Source organism: Prunus dulcis, chromosome 7 (assembly GCF_902201215.1).
Source record: "Prunus dulcis chromosome 7, ALMONDv2, whole genome shotgun sequence".
Classification (NCBI taxonomy): Eukaryota; Viridiplantae; Streptophyta; class Magnoliopsida; order Rosales; family Rosaceae; genus Prunus; species Prunus dulcis.
Window position 1 is genome coordinate 10833649 of NC_047656.1, and position 24486 is coordinate 10858134.

Below are 24486 nucleotides of genomic sequence, written 5' to 3' on the forward strand. Positions count from 1 at the left end.
AATATATGTTATTAGTATTACAATATAATATATGCATCTTATACATTGGTGAACATAGGACTAGTTAATTCTCCCTTTCTACAAGGGCTTAGTAGTCCCCTCCTAAGAGCAGCTCCACTGATGGAGCCCAGCCCGAGGCAAGGGCAGAAAAAAAAAAAAAAAGTCCCTCCAGCGTGCAGCCCAAGCCCGAGTTTGGTGTGGGACCCACCAACTCGGGCCAGCCCGAAGGCCAAACCAGCCCCAGGTCCAAAACTCGGTTGCTGACGTCACGCTGACGTCAGCTAGCTACAGTATCGCTACAGTGCCCGCAGTGCTACAGTGCTGCTACAGTGTCGATACAGTACCCGCTACAGTACCACTAAAAGTCCACGTGTCGCACTCTGAGCTCTCCGATCAGATTTTTTTTCTCCAATCCAACGGCAGCCAATTTTTGTGCAATAAAAAATGAAAAAAATTGAATTTTTTTTAAAAAAATACCAAAAAAATACTCTTTTTTTTTCTATAAATACCAAAAAAATTTCCGATTGAGATATGAATTTTATAATAAATATTGATATGTACGAACCCAAAAATATTATCCAAAAATATTATTTAAATTAATTATTTTTATTAAAACATTTGTGAAAAAAACAAAAAAATGAATAGTAATTGCCCTTAGCTAGGGCAACGGGTGGAGACACAATTTACTATTTGCAAGGGCAAGCACTATTCACGTGAATAGTGCTTGCCCTATCTCCACCCTTGCCATGGCTAAGGGCAAACGGGTGGAGTTGCTCTAATGAGGTGTTTTTGGTGGGCCCGGTATTAGCAATCCCATCTAAGACTAGAATTAAATGAAACAAACATGGTACTAAATTTAGTCCAAGCCAGTCCAAGCCAAGCCTGTGTACCAAACGACCCCATACAGTTCGAGCACTAAAATGGGTCACTAGGATTAAAGATCCTAATGTGAACGTCCGTGGTCAGTAGGGCTTAAAGATCATCCTGATGGGACAATTTTTTTTGGTTTTTTTTTTTTGTCTCTTCTCTTATGGCGGATAGGAATGGTTTAGGTGGTAGCTCAATGCTGCTTTCAGCCGGCACATACTATTCCTCTCTAGTTGGGAGGAATATGTTTGGGTCGTTTTTAATTGGGATCTATTTGGGAGTACTTTATAACTAATATTACTTTTTATAACGTAATTGGGTAAATGGCACCAGATAAATACTTTTTTCAGGGAAGCTTCGACATACAGATGCAAAAGGCACACCATTAAAAAATGACTCCAGCCGTAAGCAAAATGTTACATTAATTGCTTTATGCATCTGCAGCCACAGAAGAACAGGCACATTTATCTAATATACAGAATGAACTCTCTCAACTGTTTCTCCGCCTATTATACGTATAACCAATTCTACAATACAAGGAACAATGCAAGATATGTTACATAAAATGACAGGCAAATTCATCCATGTTGCGCACTTTTTGCCCCACTCTTTGAATTTGATGAAAGAATGTGAATCTAAGATACGCTTCATCAGTATGATGGTTAGCTCCATGGTATTAACAGTTGAGGGTCGTGATTCGCAACAAGGTCGTGCACACTCAAATGTGCATGGTTGCCATTCACTTGTCCAAGCGAAAAGGAGGTACAACTAAAGATTAGTTGGCATCAGATGCTTCCTCCGTGGAGACTTGAACGCCCATCTCCAGATCATGATTGAAAGAAAATAAATATTTAGTTTAGGGCATAGTGAACCCGCTCAAGGAGTTGCACAACCTGATTAACAGGGATTAGCGCATATCGCGATTTCAATCTGGGCTTTACGGTGCCTTGTGCCCCAAGAGGTGATGATAATACTGCCTCTTGTTGCATACCAGTCAGCTCCAAGAATTGAGAGAGCATGTCACCATCAAGTATCTTAGGTACTCCTACCTGCATCAACAAATAACACACACATGCTCACACCCACATCACTCATCCACACAGGCATGATAACGACATAAAATATTCATCTTTACATACAATAACATCTGATGCACCCCATATTTCAAAATGAAACTATGTATAATGTAGCAGTATTCTTTTTTTATTTCTTACCCTCAAACTTATCTCTCCAGCTAATCAAAGGCACATTAGAATTGAAAACCATACCACCAAATTTATTAAGGTTTCTGTTGGAAACAATTTTCTCATTCAGTTGTAATCAATTTTAAGAATCAGATTCTAAATAGAACTGTCAACCGTGTATTATACTAAATGAAACTAATCTGATTAAATTTGGATGCTGGCATCGACCAATTTCTTTGTCAACCCAATCACTTTAAGCACTAACAGAAATAGCAACACATTCATGGTATACCCCCATAACAAACTCCAAAGGCAAAAGGGAAAAAGAAAACAGGAAAAATATATCGAAAAGATAAATAACATGACATATTTTATGCAAAGTACTAGTGTTCATGCACATGTAAGCATGCTAGTACATATAGGAAAAGATTTACAAGATCCTACAGTTCTTACCGGATTTTCCCGACTACGATACTCATTATGATCATTCCCAAGAATAGGAGCAGTTAATGGATGCACCACTAGTCTATCTTGGACAGCTTCTAAGAGTTCATATTCTTCCCTGGAAAACATAAATAAATATTTTAGTAAAAAAAATCAAATAAATTTGATATCTATTAAGCATGGTGTTAAATTCTAATCACGATTTACAATAAAAAGACAAACACATTGACCATCTACTATTAAGAAGAACATTGAACATTTGTAGAAGTAACCATAGAAAATTCAGTGCATCTGTTGCTCGGGGAACCAATAAAGACAAGATGCATAATGCATATTGGTTTATGGTGACTAGAGACTTTCATTTAGGAGGGTATAGATGATTAGTACCTTAACTACAAAAGTCAGGATTCTTAGATTTTTCATTGAGGCACCTAGCTTAACAAACTAACAGACATTTTCTTCAAAAAAAATTATGTCTTTCCAGAGGCAGCTTCACTATGTTAATGGTAAAACGAGTTATAAAAACACAGGCTAAATCCCCAGAAATTGGCAGTGAGCCAAGCTTACTTGCTCAAATGATCTACCACTATGTGTAGGCTAATAATAGCACATAAAGACTTTAGATGCATCTCTAGGATGTCTGACGCCTTTTATTTGACGTCAGGTCTAAAAGCATGATGGTGCAACTTTTTTGAAAAGGAAGGTTAGTAAAAGGGAATTAAGGCTATTTTGCATACCTTGATATTGGCACGAAGGTTATTATGCTTCCAAGCAGTGTACTCACAATGATGGCGTTTTGTGAGAAGTCGATATTTCCATCACAACCCTTCAATACATCATCAGCTGGAAGTTTATATGAAAATGATCCCTAGAAAGAAAATTATTAATGTAACCACAAGGTAAGCATCAAGAAATTTCACAACAATTTATAAGATAGTTTCAGAACCAGAAGTTCTGCAACGAAGCAATAGAAATAGTTTCGGAAAGTATGTTTCTAATATAATAATATCAAGTTATCATGCTCTCATGCACATTTCATCATTTCTATATTGCAAGCATCCACTTACGTACGCACTTTTGTACCAAACTTCAAATTCATGATGTATATTATTACTTTCATTAACAAAAGAAAAAAGTTGGTCTTGCTGAATGTTACTTATAAGTTACAGCCCATTCATGTTAGTCTTTTATATACTCATGAGTCATGGAAATTAATATCTAGCAGGAGCAAATTAACCTTGTAAGGCCTGCTTTTAAATTGGGATCTCTTCACTTATTTTGAGGAAAAAAAATACGAGTCTTTAACTATTAGGGTTTGTTTTCCTATTTACTAGAAAGGTTTCTTGTTGGCTTTATTTCCTCATTGGGGTTCAACTGCCAAGTACGGCTGATTGCAACCTACAAAAGCAGACTTGATTATTGGAGTGAAATTACAGATTTTTTTATACCAGGATTGATATTAAAGATTGAAATCCTATCTTCATTCCTCTTGTTCTCTCTCTCTCTCTCTCTCTCTCTCTCTCTCTCTCTCTCTCTCCATTCCTCTTGTTCTCTCTCTCTCTCTCTCTCTCTCTCTCCCTCCTTTTGCTTTCTTCCTAATTTTTCCGCATCATCATTATATGTCAACTCCAGATAGGTATACCTAAATTCAATTCCTTCAGTTACTTCAGGCATTAACAATTTGAACTTCGAACGTTTAAAGGCTATAATCCAGTAGCTAAGAAGACAGAGAGTAAAGATGTACCTTCCTGATGCTCATAGCTATCTCGCCCATATAATAAGCACAGCTCACTGTTAAATTACATTCTGGACTTGCGGTATCTGGTACACAGAATTGTAAGAAGAAAAAAGTTAAAACGGTACCACTTCCAGACGAAGCATATGAGCATGAACAGGGTCTGAAGACAAAATGATAGAAACCAAACAATATGAAGGTATTAATAAATTTGACTATCACCGTTATTTGTCTGTCAAGAATCCACCACCACCATACATTGATAACACTAACTCTTGACATTAAACAGCACGAAATTTATGAAGTAGTGTATGCTCATTAGCATTTAATTTAAGGCTGTCTGAAATATAAAAAAACCATTTGTAAAACAAAAAACTCAGTTTCCCACAAAATAAATTTCTACTTCACCATCATGCCAATTGCAGTGGAGCATTTCTCTATAATGATTTAAATCATAGAATCTGTTCCCGACAAGCAAGTACCACATTAGCAATGTTTTCCCAACATTGTGATAAGGAAAATGCATATGACTGTTACAAGCTTCATGTCAATAACAAATAAGTTGTGAAATAATATATCTGACAAGTTTCTTCCTTTTGTGTTTTCTAAAATTACAAACCGTGTATAATTCACAAAATTTCTATATTTCTGACCAAATCAACTTGCACATTGTAGTCAAACAAGACAATCATTTCGAATGCTATACAAATTGGTATCAGCTAAAAAATCATACTTCCAAAAGACAATCAATTTCTCTTCATATTTAAAGCAAATACACAGATAGTCCAATGTTAATCTCTATAAACAATTTCTGAGCTGCACATCCTGCTGCTTCTGTTCCAACCCTCAACTGGGTTTTACAGGACTTAAGCTGGAAGACAAAAAGATTTGCAGACATTGATTTACAATTTCACAGGAAATTTAATCTTTTACCTTCTAAATAATCTGCACAAGAAAGAACAGCAATGCTTCCCTTACGATCTGAAACAACAGCAGTATTGACATCCATAAGAATGCAATCAGCAACTAATCTCTGACATGGATCAAAGTATAGTTGCTGCAGCTTTTTGGAATCCTTCCACACAAGAAAGAGAAGCAAACAATATCAGGACAAATAATACAAAGTACAAGGTGTGACCATATCGTAACTTCTAACGTAAAAGTTACTTAGACAAAGAAAAACAAAACAACAACAAAAGGAGAGAGAGGAGAGAGCGATAATGCTTACCTCATGATAAGCATAGAAAAGGACACCATCACGACAATCACCAACAGCAATTGTAGTGAAATGTGCAGTCAAAGACGTAATCATAAAACGTGTCCTTGCCCAAGCAAACTTTCTCACTCTTTGGGAATTGTCATTTGGAAACCCGCATACATAAAACTGAGAAAAGAAGACCAATACCTTCATCAACAGTTGTCATGCAATAAACCAGGTTAACCTTATCTTCCAATTACAAAACTTTAAAACATGCATATAGAACAATATATAGGGAAAAAAAGAAGAAAGAATAAGAAAGAAAGAAGTTTGCTACTTACAGCGTTACCAGAAGACGCCAAGAAGTAACGATCAAGATAAGGACAGATTGCAAGCACCATCCCAGGCCATTTGGTTACATAAGCCAATCGAAACTGCCATGCTTCAGTTTCTTCAAGTTTAATTCCATCACAGCTCGTATCATCTGGGCTACTGCAAAGACTACTGCTTGAAAACTGTTCTGTGGCATACCCAACAATTTCATGAAATGGAGATGCTCGTTGAGAAGATGACCCTGCCTTTGAGCATAATGTCATTGAGCCACTGTCTGAATTTTGCACATGTTCAAGACAGAGAACAATAAGACGTCCCTTGGTACTGTTAACAAGAATCCAGTTAGAATGCAGGCCTATCAAACAAAAGGAATTGAGAATGACCCTCAAACATTTACACATTGACACATTGCCTGGAAATTAGTTAACATTGAAGATCCTGAAAAACTTCTATTTATAACTGAACCTTTTAAACTCTGAGGAAGAGAGAGAAATAAGGACACGTGCTTTACCTCTCAGCCTCACCACTAGGCATTATGGCTGGACCAGAAGATAAACTCGTCCCAACCACAAGAACCTGTTCATTTCCAACCCTCACTAACTCCATGGATTTCCCTGTTTCACCGGGTTCAAGTTTGAAAGATGACAGCACTGACCCACTAAGAGGATCTACACAGCATATATCGGATGAAGATGTATCATTACTCAAATCAGTCCTCATCACAAGCAATAGCCTGCTTTCACTATGATAAAGGACCTCCCTCGGAGTGCCTCCAAGATGAAACTTCTGCACATTAAGCCTCTTACTATGCACCATCTCTACCTAGAATCATCATATAACATTGACTAGAATCAATATATCCAACTTCAAGATAATTTAGTAAAAAAAAAAAAAAAAAAAAAAGAACATTACAAACATGAGCCCCATAGACTCACAAGCTTTTAAGCTCACAAGCAAGCACTCACTCACATATGCGTACACACAAGCGTAATTTGAAAATAAAAAGACTCGCAATTCCTATGCATTGGGAGGTCCCAAACTCTACCCAACCTTGGTTAAGGCATAACTCAGTCAAATGTCCTTGGACAATGCCAAATGACCTCAGCAACTATGCTAAGATTTTCTAGGTTAGTGTTAGTTTATTTACTACACCTTATCATTCTTTAACAAATTCAGTATCAAAACATTAGAAGCTAACCAACTTCACAGATTCGGCCAGTTCCACTCATCAATCTTGTTCCAAATATTGTCAGGGAATATCTCTTTTATTTAACAAGGCAAAGACATAGAGCACAAGTGAAATTCCATTTACTGACAATACATTCAATGGGATATACAAACCATCAACCTTTTGTTCCAATAATCATATAGGAACATCTAGCCTGCTAGGACATCTGTGGAAATGCATGAACATCTGTCTAATTCTAATCATATAATAGCATAGAACAAATTTTTTAACTGGAACATAATTCCCATAGTCCTATGTTCTGAAAGACAATAGTGATTAAGAATAAAAATAAGTATATTTATTCAAAACCTCAAAAAATACCATCAAATGGACACAAACATCCACAGTTCCCAAATGAAAAGGAAATAGAAATTCCATGAAAATCTAGAAATCCCAGTTCTGTGAAAATTAAATCTAAACTATATAGAAAAATTAGCTGCAGTTAATATGGTAATATACTCAAGATAAACCTTTTTGTACAGGGCTCCATACACTTCCTAGATTGAAGGCATAATTACAAGCTGACAAGAGTAGAACTAGAATCAAACAAAAACATATTGATAAAACTAGATTCAACAAAATGAAATATATAGACCAACAAGAGCACACAGCAATATGGAGTAGAACTCTCACCAAATGTAGACAGTTCTCTGCAACAAATAAAATTCCCTTAGGGCATTCCACATAACATACAGGAGTGACATGTGTCGAAGATTGAAATGAGATAGAAGTATATGAGAGGCTGTGCCTTGCAGTATGCAACAACCAAGGCCTATCACTGAGAACAACTATATCACCATCTAGCGAGTCACTCAAAGGAACCAAGAAAACAGGAGTGATGCCAATCCGACGTGTAGCAATCAATTGAAGTTCAATAGGAAATTTGTCCTTTGTCTTCTCAGAGAACTTAACATCATATATTTTTGGGCCAAACGAATTTGCTGCTGATACACTTGGAAAAACAGTATTTGTATTAACTGAAAGAGATCCAACAGGCATTGTTGGGGAAGCAGGCCATTCGAAACGAAGCAGCATTCCATTCCTCAATCCCGAAAGGACATACAATCGGTCCACTAATACAAGCCTTACATCTTGAGGAATGCAGCCACTAATAGCAGTTCCCAAAGTATTTGTTAACGAGATCGTCCCAGAAGCAAGAACTCTCAGTCCTTCATTAGGCACAAGAGACAAAACTTCCACTGAAGGCTTGTGCGTGCCAATAACAAAGATATTACTGATGTCAACTCCAAATGGAAGGGTGGCAGCACAGCTATTATCCACCAGACTGGTTCCCTCAAAACGTTTCTGAGGAATGGAAACACACGATAATTCATTTTGCAATCTCAAATGTTGCATTTCATATATTTCATAATGATGCGCCGAAAGCAATCTAACCCCAAGAATGAATAAAAAGCATGGATTAGACGAGGAAACAACAATTAGATTATGTCCAACAGCCCCCAAACTGATACTCATATTTTCTGGGAACCAAGATGTGCAAACCGGAGAAGGCAGTGGAATACCTTCAGAATGGGCAGCCTTGGTGGGTAAACAGAGCCTAACTGCACTTTTGTGAATCTGAACCAGCAATCCATCATTTACAACACCGCAGGCCAAAGTAGAAACGTCAGGCTGAAAACCAACTGAATCCGTCACATCAGTAAAGCTTAAACCAACTGATAATACTCTGGTCTCCTCAACAAATGATAGCACAAGAAAAGAATGGTAAGAATCAATTACTTTCATTCGTAATGTCCAAGTACCAGTAATCCCTTGATATATAGGTGCAGTCCTCAGTAGCTTTTCCACACTTATACCATTTCTAATAATCCTTAGTGACCCCTCCGGTGCCACTCCACAACAGGCAAACATTTGATCATGTTTTTCATCATGGTAATCCACAACTGACATATCCAGTACTGGGGCAATATTTTGAATAGGACTTGCATAAAGAAGTGCCCCATTTTCCATTTTCAATACCATCCCGTCTCCCATCTCTATTATTGCAGCCAGAAACCCGCCTTCAACCCACAAAACTGCCTTGCTTGGTAAACCTTTGTAAAGACACTCGGATTCTTGAACCTTAAGTCCATCAGGACCAAAGATAATTTCAATCATGAAATATTCTCCTGTATCTGCACAAATGATCATTCTGGGATTTTTAGCATTTCCCGGTTCCCAACTCCATGAACACACATGTTTGTAAGTCACATTCACATTGTATTTGTCACCATCTATACACATTGGATCTAAATCGCTTAGTTCTAGTAAAGCACATGCAGCTACATTAAATAAACCTCCTTCATCATCAACCTGAAGTACTCTAGATAGATCACATCCTCTAGATGACTCTTGAACAAAATTTGCCTCATCAACCACATTGGATAAGAAATTTGGGCTTGTTCTGTGGACACAATAGGGGATCTGTGCATCTCTAAGATCCATTAGGAGAGCATCACCCTCCCTAAACATAAAAGCAAATCCATAAGAATGAGGAACTTCAACAATACTATGTGCTAACGGTCCATCTTCAGTATACGTAGAAATCACATAAATTTCCTGTTCACTAATATTCCATCCCAGTAACAGCAATTCATTAAGGACTGCTCCCCTCCTGCAATGCCAAAATTTTCCCATGTATATAGTCATCAGAATGTGAAAATGACTTCTATACTCAAACCATGTAAACAATTGCAAGCGCATTTTTTTCCCCCAAACACGCATGACAATCATACCTATTTAGAAGAATGGCAAGTACAGGATTATGCCCCTTACTTGATTGACTGGGATCCTTTGAAATAAAGCTCATGCTCCATATAGTACCACATATACTGTTTTTTTGAACTCTGGCAGCACTAGCATCTGCTTCTTTTTCTTGGGGGAAGACTATTTTCTGAAATTTGGACAACAGAACATCTGAAAAACTTTGCATGAAAAATTTGTGGTCAAAAAGAAAATAAAGAAGCTTCATATGTTCTTTTTCTATACAAACAAAATTCATGTCATTTTCTCTAAAATATACAAATCTGTGAAACCTATAATAAGAAGGGAAAGCAGCTCAACCTTATCAATAATGTCACTGCCTCCAGACACTGAAACAGAGAACATGGCCAACTGGTTTTCATAAGCACTAGCAGCAATGAAACAGCCACTGTAAAAGCGTAAACATAGAAATTAAGACTACAAAAAAATAATGGGACTGCCAAGAGCTTCTATTTACATATTCATTTGTTTATGAAATCTCTACCACATGCACTAGAGCATAAGAAAAGAACAAACATATAATAAGCAAACATATGAACAAGCGAAGTTGTGCTCTACTCCACGTACTAAACTTTCTTCCTAAAAAACAAAGCTTACAATTATTCCACAAAAGACCCACAGCTGTTTGATAGGGGGGAAAAAGAGGAACATTCAGGATTAAAATGTTAAGAAGAAAAAAAAGCATTTATTTAACAACAAAAAATATTATCTTATACCCAACTGCTCCACTTTTCAGTTTAACTTTCAGTCCTTTACCTAATTCCCCCTTATATTCCCTCTTTCTTACCCACTTTTATATTCTCCCTCTCCTAACTACTAAAAAAACTACTTTTATTATTTTACTTGACAATGTTTAAGTTACACCTTTCTATCACACAAGAACATACATTGTTTGCAGAATCTAAAGCAAGATAAGTAAAATTACAGTTAATATTCTATAGCAATATCCTAAAGTTTTCCAGGAAAACAACAAGAAATCTAGTAAACAAATAATTTGCAAATCTTTATTGGCTGAACTAGTTCAGGGTGCATAGCAACTAGCTAAAGATTTTAAACTATTACATGAGAAGACATGACACGACAGAGCAAATGATTATATTGCAAGTAAAAAGTATTTCATCATGGAAATTGAAAGGAGAGGAGAAGGAATATGTGTTTACCCAAACTACACATAAACCAAACTAAGTTATAAAACCTGTTTTCAAAAAGTTTCAACCACAATGGTGACTTACCTTGAATCAATGGCTAGCATTCTTCCAAGCTGATTCCTTGAATTTCCAGGATTAGAAAGTTGAACTTGTGTCACAGGAAAAAACCTATGTAAAACATTTCCAAATATAATAAGAGTAAGCAGCAGAGAAGGGTGGATTGTCAGTGTTGACAATTTGGAATATATAATTGGGAGGCATGGTTAGGTTCCATTATTATACTTGGTGCACATCCTAAACAAACCATTTGCACGGTATTCGAGACGCTTACTGTCATATAGCTGGTTTTTTATTTTATTGCACTGTTCATCAAGAAGTAACACCAAAAAATAAAAAGTTCAAGAAAGCAAGAAAACGTATATTTACCTGTGCATTTCATTGCAAAAAGAGAGAAACGAGAGGTTCCCAGAATCAGAAATAACAACCAAAAGGTCTTTACCCAGCATCTACCACAAGAAGATGAACTTATTTCAATGAATACAACTTAGTTAATTTTTGAAATACAAAAAGGAAGAAAGAAAACTGTAAGGTTCTCCAAGTAAACGAGAAACCTGTGGGTTTTGGGTGCGGAATTTGTCATTCGAGGGTAGGATGGCAATATCTTTAATGGTGCCAAACACAGGCTGCTCGCATATAGACTGTACAATCCCATCTTCACCAATTATGACCAACTCTATGGAAGTCTCCTGAATTTCAAATTTGCCACGAACCATTAACAGTTAGATTAAGCTATTTACTTCTGAGCTTAGGCAAGATTAATATCAAGCAAAAGCAGTTTTTTTCTTATCTAATTCCAACAAAATTACAATTAAATAAGAAGAGCTTGATCACAAAAGCAGTACTCTTTGTTTCTAAATCCAACAAAATTACCGTCCTGCTCACAATAGCTGCAGGAAAGTGGTGAACAACATGAAAAGTGAGAGAGATAGATGACCTTCCCGAAGACGACGTCGTAGGAAGTGGGAAAGCGGATGTGACCATAGAGGACCTGAAGAACAACGCTCCCTCGGAGGACGCACTTGGCGAGGTAGTGAGAGCTGCTGGAGGAGGCTGATGACGATGATCGGGAATTTGCAGACGAACACTCTTCCTCTGAGACCGCCATTGACGATGGCCCCGAGAATTTCAAAGCTAGGGTTTTCTGTTTGTTTCTCGATAAAACTTAAACGACTGTTTGATTTTCCGACAACTAAAAGGTCTCTATTTCTTAGGCGTTTGTCGTCAAGGCTCCAGGTGTCCTCACAGAGAGAGATGGAGAGTTAATAAAATTAATTAAGACTGATCATGTGTTATACTAATTAAGTAATCAGATATTTAAAGCAATGAGGATTTTATCAAGAATTTAATGCTTTACAAATTAAAACTCTAATGAAATTTAAAACTTATCTTTTTGGAGGGATTAATGACAGTGACAGTAGAGGTGACATCATGTGTAATGATGGTTTTAGTGCTACTAGTAGTAAGGTGGTGGTGAGGTAAGAGTGTGGTGACGGCAACGGCGGCGATGCTGATGAGATGGTTTATCGCGGTTGTTGTGGGGAGGTGCAGATGGTTGCGGTGATGGGCATAGTATGGTTATGGTGGTGGTGGTAGCCAATGATGGTTCGGTTGGGGTGGTGGTGGTATAGGCGATGTGATACATAGTTTATTTTATTTCATTTTTCTTCAAATCTTTCACTCTTGAAATTTTTGAAATAATGACTATTTATATAGAATTGAAAATCAATAGCGATATTCATGATAAAGTGGTGGTGGTGGTATAAAAGATGTGGTATATTATTTTTTTAATTTTTTTTTCCTCTTAAAATTATAATTCTCTTACATTCTTAGAAATGACAACTATTTAGATTAAATTTAAAATTAAAATTTATGACTTCGAAATTCTAAATTTTTTTCACAAAAAGATTTTAAATTTATATATTTTAATGAATCCAAACAAAAGTGTAGGTGCATGTCAATTCAAAAGTTAGGACTTTTATCTAAATTCCAAATTTATTTTATTCTTTCAAGCCTTTGCTGCTACAAAACAAACGCTACCCAACTTTCTTCCTAAATATTATTTCTCAACTAACACGCATATATGATGGAGCACATCCCATCGACACGTTTATAACGAAACAATGCATAATACTCAATATATGAGCATGCTTACACCATGTAAGTTGGAAATTAAGAAAAGTAGGTTGTACAACATGGTCAAATCATTAAACATGACGTCTAATACATGGCCTACCAACAAGGACATCAATCAATTTCATACAATGTCGTACATGATCGAACTCACGTGCAAGAAGACTGAAAAACTACCTGATTAATTGACTTAAACCGCATATTCTTTTTAATTTGCAATACACAAAAAAAAAATTTGACATAAACCCTATAATGTGAAGAAAAATATCACCGAATCAATAGCTAGTTTAGTATTCTCCTATTGGGCAATTATATGTTTTGTCCACCGTCCACATTGTAAATGGACAAAACCTTACACCATATTCATGTCGACTCCACATGTTTCACAATTTTAATGTCAATAATCGATTAAAACTTGTCAAAAAACGACCTGTCCCATCCCAGGGTGCATCATTTTCATCATCCTGTTTGCCGCCCATCCCACAGATCCATTTATTGAACATATTCTAGCAATAGTAGAACTATTAAATTTTCAATAGGTGAATTGTGATAGCTTAAAGTTATTATTTAAAAATTTCATTATCATTAATTTATGTACTTACAGTTTCTATAATTTGTTTTTAAATAAAAGTGTATATTAAATTATATAAACCACGCTAGTTCATAGTTTTATTGACTATTTTTCAATAAGTTTCTTTTGTGATAAACAATATTGGGATAGGGGGAATCGAACTTAGGACATCAAGTGCAATGATAAATGGTCTCAACTATTGGAACTAGCTCCTAACAATTTCCAATAAGCTTTAACATAAAACAAATACATATTAAATGCAACAAAAAACCACATATTATCAAAATGAAAATATGTTCAACAACATAATTGAAAATATACCTATTTTAATGTGTATTTTTATTGTTTTGCCCTGCAACTAAATTCATAAAGAATTAGATTTGTTTTGGATTTTAATAAGTTAATACATACTGGACTATATTTAAAATAAGGCAAATATATAGGTTTGATTTTTGTTTATCCCCAAAACCTCCCTAGGTTACAGTTTGTCCTAGTTTCGCCAGTGTATTGTAATGATGTATTGACTTTGTCGAAACTATGTTTTCTTCTTTGCCAATCGGTAAATGAGGGTTCATTCAGTATCCTACTTGAATAAAATTTTACAAACTCAAAAACAAATTTGAAGTCCAAAACTTAAAATACTCGTTTGGTAGGCCCAGTTTTAAAAACCCGAACCAAAACAAACTAAAAAACACCCAATGATTGAAAACCCAAAACGTGAGGTTATATATATATATTTTTTTTTTATCTCTCTCGCTTGCTCTCTCCTCCCTTTCTCGTCATTCTCTCATCTGTAGCTCTGTCAAGCTCACAGATTTTTCCATTTTTTTGTTAACTTCAATTTTGGAATTTAGGGTTTCTAATTTTAATTTTAATTTTTTAGATTTTAAAAACAGTTTGGAGTTCAATACCAAACAAGTTTTTAGATCTTAAAATCACTATTTGAAAACTCATCTTTTTAAAAAGAATTATAGTTTTTGAGTTTTTTTTTTTGAGTAGGATACCAATCAATGCCTTAGAATTTCAGTGCAGCAGAGCATGAGAGAACACTATCATGCACGCTATCAAATTGCTTTTACTCTGATTACAAAGACAATTGAACCTATAATTTTACTAATACATGAAGCATGATGAATGTATTAAGATGCAACTGTCCAAGAGGCTTCAATCTGCGGCAGAACGAACATGAGCACACTCTCTTACTTTAGCACAAAAGATGCGCCGGTGTCCTCCAACGTTCCAATAGACTCCTTGAGAAGTCTCTGTGCTTCTTCTCTCCTCCTAAACCAGAAAGTGAAGCCAATAGTCACAAGCAATTATGTAACATCCAATCCGCATGGCAGTTTGATTACACAGTCAAAGTACCAGTCGATTTAAGGAATTTATATCCATCTTCAAACTCTTACACTGACCACGCACACACCGCTTTTTACTTTTAACCTCATAATTCAAAGTTGCAAGAAATTAAATATCAACATTTCGATGCCTCACATACAAGAATAGGGGAGTTTTTCTATAACAACTTCTACAATGCACCAAAAGAATAGCCTAGTAGATTCAAGTAATTTTACTCTAAATAAAATGCTATATAAGCTATTCATTTAAATGATCAAAGGACAGAGAAATTTTCCTTCAACTGTTTTGGAAAAAAAAGCAAAACATTTCAGCCTCAGACCACAAATCTTTTCAGTAATTGTTGAAAGCATACCTCTTTATATCCTCCACAGCTTGTTTACGACGTTGTATCTGAAGTTCTAGAATGTGAATTAGCGTTGCCCTAGCCTGTATGATAAAATAATTTACAAAATAAAGAACCTCAAACACAAACCAATACAGCGCATTCTAAGACCCAAAACTATCTTACTTGATGGGGACGCAATGAGTTGAGAAGATGATGCAAGTTCTTGAAGATAAGAGATATATCTTCCACTCTCCTCGCGTACTGTGATGGTCTCTCTACAAGAATATCAGCCAGCTCCAAAATGTGCAGCTGCAATTCTCTGTTAAGTGACCTCAGTTCCTTCTTAAAATCTAAGAAGGATCACAATTTTTGTCAAAGAAGCATAAAACATTTTAGAGGCGAAAAACAAACACATGCATATGCACAATATATATATATATATGTAAAGAAGACACTAGAATAAACAGACATACACGCATGTGCACATGTAGTTCTTATTTGTTTCTTGTTAGTTATTATCAATAAAATCATGCTCTGCAAACCAGATGATACATACCCCCTAACACTCTTCACCTTTCTAGAGAGGACATTTGTATTGCACTAAAGAAGGCTCATTAAGGGATCATATTTTAGTCGTAATGTCGGATCTATCATGCATGACAACATTTTCTAGTATGGATTGGATATATGCCATAGCCTAGAAAACTATGGCAATCAATCAGAAATGTGGAGTAACTGTAACCAAGAAAGTTGTAGATAACTGTAACGAAGAGAACATTTCTCAGTCTAGTAACCGTGTTCTAACTTAGCAAAGAAAATCTCTCTTTTGCTAACATCTTTCCAAAGAAAATTATAGTTAACTAGTTTATAAAAATGATAAATAATAATAAGATAATTCAACCAATGCTAAGAAGAAACTGCAATAGATGATGATTGCAACAGTGCTTGAAGCAAGAAAAAGTTCACATTAATTCCTAAATTTCAAAAGCAGTAATTTCACATGACAATACAAATAATTAAAACTAGAACGGAGGGAGGCATACCAATGTTTGGGCCTTTTGGATACAGTTGATGCACTCCCTGATCTTCCAAGCTCGGAAGAATGTCATCAGTCTATATAAAATAAGATAAAACTAATTAAGAAGAGATTACAAGGAAAACAAAGAAATCATACATTGATAACATCAACACAGTAGATTATAGAATTACACATATTTTCCAAACTCAACATTCAAAGCCAACAACTTTAAAGGTCATATATGACATTCCTGGCTAAAGCAACTGCTATAAAGGAGAGATGGCATTCTTCAAACAGTAAATTCAACAAACTTTACTTTTCACAAAAACTTCTAGCATCTAGTCATTAGTGACAAAAGCAATTTTCAGAAATCAAATTACACAGTTTATATAAATTTTGACAGGAAGAATGCAAAGAATGAGAAAAGCTCATAGTGTAATTGTCACCATAACAAATGCATGTCCCTTAAATCGGAGAGGGCGGCTCCGGAGCTGATTTGGGATCTTGCAAGTAATCTTTGTAGAGCTTATAATACGGCGGTGGTGGTGGATATGTCGCTGTAGCCATTGCCAGCACCTTCTGGCCAAACCTAAATCAACCAAGTTTAAAGAAAACAATCATGCCAAGCGCAGCTCTCAAATCAAACAGAAAACAAACTGAAATAACCTAATAGAAATATTAAGAAATCACCCAATTATGTACATAGAAACACAGAATTTAAACCTAGAAACACAGTCTCCTTTGCATCACGACACTGACACCTAAAGCGAACACACAGCCACACAATTGTTTAAACCAAACCATAAACCTGCAATTTCCTTTTAACGGAGACAAAGTACCCACACCTCCATCTGCATCTCCACCACAGTATCACCCAAACCACAATCAAATGCATTCCAAACCAAAAATCAAGCCCATTTAAAAATGCCATAAACAAAACAATCTCAAAAGATTACAGGGAACCCGAAACCATCCCATAAATTAAATCCACGCCTCCATATGTATTAGCTGCTGATAGAATGTGAACTTTGCAACGTATTGTTATAAATTTTTTACATTAGCATAAGACCTTGTCATAAGAAACAATAAATAGTAATAAAATAAAAAAATATATTCCCAAACTAAAATCAGAAATTCATAACAATACAAATGTCAAATTATACACAAAGCAAACTTACCTGAACTCAAAAAACCTACTCCGGCAGCTGAACTGAAATTGGGATTTGATGCACAGAAGCAATTGATTTACTGAAAGAGAAAAAAGATAATTATATCACTCGAAAATTAAACCTTTAACTCAGAAAACAAATATAAAGCTATGTAAGAGAGAGAGAGAGAGAGAGAGAGAGAGAGAGAGAGAGAGAGAGAGAGAGCAATTGGAGAAGGAAAGAGAAAATCAGAAATAAGGTAAGTTCAATCCGTGGCCGATTTTTTTTTTGAGCGAGAATGGAACCGGAACTGGGCGTTCCTGGTTGGATTCGCTATAACCGGAACCCTCACCGCCAAGTTCTCTCTTGACCTCGCTGAGGAAGATGCTAAAACCTCACCTTTCGTTCAGAGGCTCAAGAGGTGATTTCTTCTCATGTTGTGGAGAGGGAGATTCGCGTGCTTTCCCCAAGGACTATTATAACATGAGAAATAGAAGGAGAGAGGGGTTTGCTTTTTAATATTTATTTTATTAATCATACTTGTTGCTCAATTATATTGTTAATCTGGTTTTTGAGATAAAATTTAAATAAATAAAAAATTGATGTGTTTTCCACGAAAGTTTTTTAATTGCACCTTGTAGTTTATTAAGAGTGCTACTAAACGAACCTTAAAATTAAATGAGTACATCCTACTACCAAACTATTTATTGAATTACTAATTTACCTTAATATAAAATGACCAAAAAGGATATATTGAATTGTGAAACAAATAAAATTTTAATAAATACACCTTATTCACTATATTCAACTCTTATTAGAAGTAGAAAAGTCTTCGTATTGCTTGGTGCTCATGAATAACGCAGCGAGTACTGGTTTAGGATTGGTATTACGAAATTAAAGATTTTGAAGAAACCCAAAACCTGAAAAGAGGGCACAAATTCATGTAAAAAGAGAAACCTAGTTTAGGATTGGTTTTAGAGTGTTGTACTAGGGCTATTTTTGGTAGTTAAATAGGGTATACTTAGTTAATTTTACATTTTGATTAAAATATTAAGGTTAACTTAGATTATAGTGTGTACTCAATTAATTTTAGGGTTCGTTTAGCAGCACTCTTTATTAATTATTGCAAGTTGCAACTAGGTCTAAAATTGTCTTAAATGATTTAATTTGCAATCGTTAATAAACTAGATAGTTAAATTATTGTGTGTTTCTGATGTCGTATGTGTTGAATTATAACATTGTGTGTATGTGATGCCGTACGAAGAAGAAATGTGGGGGATGTATGGGTGGGATAATAACTTGTTGAAAGGCAATTACTTTGGGAATTGCAGAATTGTGGATCAGCTAGTGACCCTTGGAAACCATTTATTGGCTTTGTGAAAACTTATAGAAGCAAAGCTCATACAATATGCTATGCCTCTTCTACTTGGTTCAAGCTGCTGCACGAGATACAATGAGGATGTTGTTACATTTGGTGGAAGGGCTGGTAGTTTTCTGGTGCAAAAAAAGAAAGAAGAAGAAAAAATATTGTCTTTCTGATGGCAAAACAAAAATCAAATAAAAATCTGGTCATGCACAAATCTAAAGAGGCAACTTATTATTAACAAGCAAAAGAAAACATGGCCGTAATTCAAAAGAAAACACACAAAACTCCAACTTAAGCCTCTAGAAATAAACTCAAACAATAAAAAACAATAGTTTCCAAGGGGGAAAAAGTTTCAGCCTTGCTTTTATGCTATGTTTCCTTAAGCACGAATTCCTCTGTTTAGACTGACCAAACGGGTTGAAGTATCCACCTGAGACCCCCTTGCAGATGAACTAGCTTGATATCCAGTCCTCCCTGACCCTCCATAGGCAGCATCTTGATACCGCGTGTTGTGACCTGTTCCCCGGTACTGGCCTGTGCCTGTTCGATCCCTCGAATACCCGCCTGCAGCTTGACCATATGCCATTGATCTATATCCTGTGCGCCCGGAGGCACCACCTTGCCTTCCTTGCGTGTATGACGAGTTATCTTGCCACCTGCCACTCACTGCAGTTGTTCCAGCACCATAGTCCTGGCTGTCCCTACGCCTCGAAGGCTCTATAGCACCGCCACCTATCTTCAATTCGGTTGCCCTTTCGTTACTTTCTGCAATGATTGACAATTTCTCAGTCAATTGGAAAGATAGATCCTGCAGCCTAGTGTGCTCGATATCATGGAAAACAATGCAGTGTGTCGGCTGATCCCAACTAGCACGCAGCTCATCGTTGATCATCATCTTGCTCACAATGCAATGAGCCTGGGCCTCTGAGAGCTTGAACATCTGGGTGAGCTGTGCTAAACTTAGAGTCTTGTATGCGGGGGCGTAGGTCAAGAGGTAGGTTCTCAGAGCCTCCTCCTTGATCTTAGCCTCAAGCATCTCAAGAACACTCTCGCGCTTCCTGAGGAGCTTCCAGACATGAACGGAACTGATGACCTTAAAGGCCTTTTCGAAGTCACCTTTGCTGAGGGCTCTGGTAGCTGCCATTACATGATCCCTGACATTTTCAGGGGGTCCTGTGAATGTTTGCTTCTCATTCATTTCAAGAAACCGCCTGAACGTCTTGCTAATCACTCTGTGTTTTGTATCATGGATGTTAGCTGCCGTATTAGGCACTTCTAGCAGCATGGCACATATCAAATGAACTGCCTCCAGGAGCTCAGGGTTTATGTGCATATGGTACGGCATCTGCCGTCTTCTCTCCAGCCTTTCCTGAAAAATAAAAACAGAAACAAAGAAACAAAAAGATTAGGGGGGATCAGTTCTATAAAATAGAGTTGACAGCAAATTAGACATAGAGCATTACTATTATCTACTATAACTAAATCAGTCAGCACAGAAAATCTAATTTAAGATTTCTTAGGCTCCAATCAAAATGCTCTGTTTATGGTTTCAGCTTTCCAGAATATGTTGTTTCCCTCGAATGGCTTGTTTAACCAATTTGCTTCATCAAATCCTTTGGTTTGTTTCTTAAGAATCTTGAAGATTATGCTAAATTGCAATTTGACAAAGAGCAGCACTCCTATCGTTTCATAATTGTAACACCGGAAACTAAGCTAATCTTGTGGCAGGAATCAAATTTACAACTTGTGGAAACAGTTAACTCAAAGAACATTCAAAGTTTTGTGTTTCAATGACTATAGACAAACACAAAAGGCACACAAGCAGAGAAATGCAATATATATACTCCTTTGCAAGAACAACACGCAGCCATTTCCCCATCACATAGCTCAAAAATGAAATCAATTCACACCTAAGGTAAGAACACATTGGGAGTTTCCCTGGGATCGAGTCTGACCAAACCAAAAGTAACACATCTTACAAAAAATATTAGGTCACATCTGCTTAAAAAAATTCTTCAAATGGGACATAAGAACATTAATATTGGTATATCTGTTTGACGACATATGACCTTCAGCTAGTTCTGGATTAATTAGTTATCTGTTTATGGGTTTTCCCCTTAGAGCCTGCTTGTGGAATTTTGATTATAAATCTGTACCATCAGTGCGCCTAATGAATTCAGGTCGTAAAGAAATTATGAGGAAAACATAGAGAATAACTCTATAGAAAAACAAAACAAAAGAATTGGTACCTGTTCAGGAGTTTTCTCATGATATCTACTTTGGGAGACACCTTGTGCAAGCAACTCCTTTACTCTTCCACCATAATATAGCTCAGAAAGGCAGCTATGCCCTTCAGGGATCAGTCCGCTCCGAAATGCACACAGACCAAGTTGTGCCATTGCCCTATTAAACAGTATTTGGGTGGAAATATCCATATGCGAGATACTATCTTGCAGGTGACTCATCAGCATCAAGTCACGGGCGATAGAGAACTCGTCCAGGAGAGCATGGTGGTAAATGTCACAAAGCATTGCTCGAGCTTTTGTCCGGTCATCTCCATACTTATATATGAGGGAAACTAGAATATCCATCAAGGCCCTACTACTCTCAGTAAAAGTAGGTTTCCGAGGAACGAGCTCAGGAGTTAAAACAAATGCAGGTGGACCTCGACTTTCCTCAACTGCTTTAGGCTCCTGGCCTTCACCACCAGTTTCACCATCTTCTGTCTGCTCTGCCAATATCTTCATGGCAGCATAAACTTCTTGAGGTTTATAATACACGAGCTCAACCCGCCTTAGGGCCACCTTTGCAGCAGCTTTAAACCTTCCAGCTTTCTCGAGATACTCTTGAACATTTTGAGCAAGAGTCAAAAACATAGGTTCATCTCTGAGTCTTTCAATGTACTCACGGGTGTGAGGGTCAATGCACTGCAAGCTCTTGAAGAACTCAGTATCTATCCTTTCCACAAAGGCCACCAAGTTTCCCCAGACTCTGATTGTCTCGTTATAATCTGGTCCCTTCTGGGATTCATTCTCATCAGGCTCAATCATGTCATCCACCGTAATGTTAGGATATTGCACCAGAATATCAAGTATAACAAGCATATTCTGCACACACTTTTTCCATACATTGATAGGCATGTGCCCACTGAGACCAGGGTTCACATCAACCTGAGCAGAAACTAGACTGAAAAGAATCTCAAGCTTCTGTGCTGGGGTCTTAGCAACCTTTGTCAAGAAGGTAAGCTGCTCAACCTGTTCAAACCTTCCAGTTCCCTTCCTGCCCCGAGCGGCCACAACCTCTTTGAATTTCTTGTTAATCATATCCCATGTGATCTCACTAGGGTCCCTCATGAACTGCTTGTCCATGAGCTTATCCTTCTTACTCATTTTCTTCACCCAACCATCCTCATTGTCCCCACCACCTTCTTCCTCTCCTTCACTATCTCCACTAACCGAAAGCGCAATATCTTTTGGATCCTCAATTTCAGAATCTGTCTCTTCATTCTCACTTGTCTCATCTTCTACCCCCCCTTCCTCCTCGCTCTGCTCCGGATTCTCCCTGTACTTACTAATCAAATCCTCATACTGCTTATTGTTCTTCTTCAGCTTCTGTTTCATAGCGTTCAAGGCCTTGGCATTGCTGCTACTCATCTTCTTCTTAGCATCCTTATTTGCAAGAGCCTGAGCCAAAAAGTCCTCCAACAAAACAAGCGCTTTGATGTACAGAGACGGTACTTTTTCAGACTCAGTCACACGCATCACCTTCTCAAGCTGCTTGTTCATCTTGTCAAAGCAGTCCTGCATGCTCACCCAGTCATTTATGTTCTTTGCATTCTTTATTTTGTCAACAGTGGCATTCATCTCATTGAAACGTTTGTCCTTCACGGATCTAACAACACGCTTCTCATCCTCAGATACATCGTCGGGAAGCACATTGGTGCGGTATTTGTTGTCAATCTGTTTGGAAGTCTCAACGCTTGTGGCTTCAGCCTCCTCATCATACTCACTATCAGCATCCTCCGAATCACTACCAGTCTAAAATGACACATGAAAATTTTATTAAAAAATAAAGAAAACAAGGAACTAGCACATAACATGCTTCTTAACATTTCATCAAAATGTAGAATCCAGGAGTTAAGAAGAAAATTTGATCCAACTACAGAGGTGAAGTACAAACCTGGTTCCAGAACTTCGATTCCATTCTGTCCTACAACAAACTGAAACAGGTCGAGAGAAAATCACAAGAATCTGTTTGGTTGATTATGCGAAACGGCTTCGAAAATCAGCCTCAAAGTTTATCTTCCTGTTCATTACAAGCCAAACCCAATTCATGAAAATTGAAAAAACCAAATAGCAAACAACTGATTCGGAAACAAAATCAACACACCAGACATAATTCTCAAATTTACAAAATGTTTTAACACGTTACATGAATTATTATACAAATTATATTAACCAAAACTCATTAAAACAATAACTAGATTGCAATTTCTTTTGTTCTTTTACTTAGGCCCTGAAAAATCACTATATGATAAGCAAACACATTCATCCATCCATATATATATATATATATATACACAGAGAGAGAGAGAGAGAGAGATTGAAAATGAATTGGAGGCTTACAGTGGACGCAGAGAGCTTCCAAGCTTTGGTAGCAGATTGTAAGGCAGAGCTTGTTTGTGTTATTTTAATTGATCAGAGAGAGCAAAGAATGCCTAGGGTTTGATTGTTGGTTGAGAAACTCAATATATAAAGGGATTCGTTTGGAATCTGCTTTTTTATGAAACCGTTTTGTTTTTCACGTGAAAATAGGAAAACCAATCTCACCAAAAATAAAAAAGGAATGTTTTATCTAAAAAGGAAAAAAGTTGTATGCAAAGCAGTGATTCTTTCTCGGACAAGTTTTTTTTTCCGTAGCCCCCAAGCAAGACTAGACCTCTCCAGCTAACAAATTCCATCACCGTAAACTACATAACTTGGTCCCCAAGCAAGACATAAATTAATCGTATCCATTTTTTTTTTTCACAAGTGATAGTGGGGGAAAATCAGACCTAGGACCAGGCCCGGCTCACATGGTATGTGGGTTAGGCGACAGCACAACGCCTCAAAAAAATGGGGCCTCCTACAAAACCTTTTAGCCCAAGAGTTATAGTAGCAAAAAGGCCTTTTATGTGTGTAACTCATACTTTTTCGGCTTTATTTCTTTTACTTTCGTACATTGGGCCTATTTTACATAAACTAACAAACTTAGCACCTAAGCTTGAAACTTTTCATTTTAAGTTTTGTTCAAAATAAGTTAAGTGTTGAACATAGAAGACCTCAAAACTTAGCACCATTGCTATCTAAATGGTGAAATTGTATCTAAGATTGGTTTATTTGGATTGCAGATTATGTGGGCAAAGCTCTACAGGTAATTCATTTCTTCCTTACGTTAAATTTCGTGCTTTTGCATATTTCTGAAGGCAGTCATATATTGGTGCCTATTGGTGTTTTTTGACAGTTCCGAGTTGAGTTTTCTCCGAATGTGATCACTCTATATGTTACTCTTTTATTTCTATCTTTCTGATATATAGATGAATTATATATCATAGTTACTAAACTCTATTATTG

At 36.7% G+C, this 24486-nt stretch overlaps 2 protein-coding genes and 2 pseudogenes across 2 annotated transcripts; 1 reads left to right on the forward strand and 3 right to left on the reverse strand.

Annotated features, from left to right (window-relative positions):
• Positions 1-1191: 1191 nt before the first annotated feature.
• LOC117633917 (splicing factor 3B subunit 3) lies at positions 1192-12276 on the reverse strand. The gene is made up of 15 exons (XM_034367773.1): positions 11895-12276; positions 11512-11646; positions 11327-11406; positions 10985-11068; positions 10053-10140; positions 9725-9882; positions 7623-9603; positions 6273-6583; positions 5770-6085; positions 5459-5614; positions 5164-5305; positions 4240-4316; positions 3233-3363; positions 2505-2613; positions 1192-1916 (listed from the first exon to the last, which is right to left on the reverse strand). The coding sequence occupies exons 1-15, from the start codon at positions 12063-12065 to the stop codon at positions 1719-1721; spliced, it is 4137 nt and encodes a 1378-aa protein (XP_034223664.1). The 5' UTR covers positions 12066-12276; the 3' UTR covers positions 1192-1718.
• Positions 12277-14659: 2383 nt separating this feature from the next.
• On the reverse strand, positions 14660-18015 carry LOC117633505 (annotated as a pseudogene).
• Positions 16980-17933, forward strand: LOC117635359 (annotated as a pseudogene).
• A 1065-nt stretch (positions 18016-19080) lies between the features above and the next one.
• On the reverse strand, positions 19081-23622 carry LOC117636111 (eukaryotic translation initiation factor 3 subunit C-like). Its single transcript, XM_034370574.1, has 4 exons — positions 23500-23622; positions 23054-23179; positions 21124-22911; positions 19081-20243 (listed from the first exon to the last, which is right to left on the reverse strand). The coding sequence occupies exons 2-4, from the start codon at positions 23075-23077 to the stop codon at positions 19254-19256; spliced, it is 2802 nt and encodes a 933-aa protein (XP_034226465.1). The 5' UTR covers positions 23078-23179; positions 23500-23622; the 3' UTR covers positions 19081-19253.
• Positions 23623-24486: the final 864 nt, after the last annotated feature.

Bases quoted from the DNA above. Each gene is read 5' to 3' on its own strand.
- LOC117636111 (XM_034370574.1), bottom strand. From the start codon at position 23,077: ATGGAATCGAAGTTCTGGAACCAG. The intron at 22,912-23,053 runs GTTTGTACTTCA...GTGTCATTTTAG, and splicing joins AATCGAAGTTCTGGAACCAG to ACTGGTAGTGATTCGGAGGA. The intron at 20,244-21,123 runs GTACCAATTCTT...TTTATTTTTCAG, and splicing joins ATGAGAAAACTCCTGAACAG to GAAAGGCTGGAGAGAAGACG.
- LOC117633917 (XM_034367773.1), bottom strand. From the start codon at position 12,065: ATGGCGGTCTCAGAGGAAGAGTGTTCGTCTGCAAATTCCCGATCATCG. The intron at 11,647-11,894 runs GTCATCTATCTC...TTTGAAATTCAG, and splicing joins ACGACGTCGTCTTCGGGAAG to GAGACTTCCATAGAGTTGGT. The intron at 1,917-2,504 runs GTAAGAACTGTA...TTGTTGATGCAG, and splicing joins ATCGTAGTCGGGAAAATCCG to GTAGGAGTACCTAAGATACT.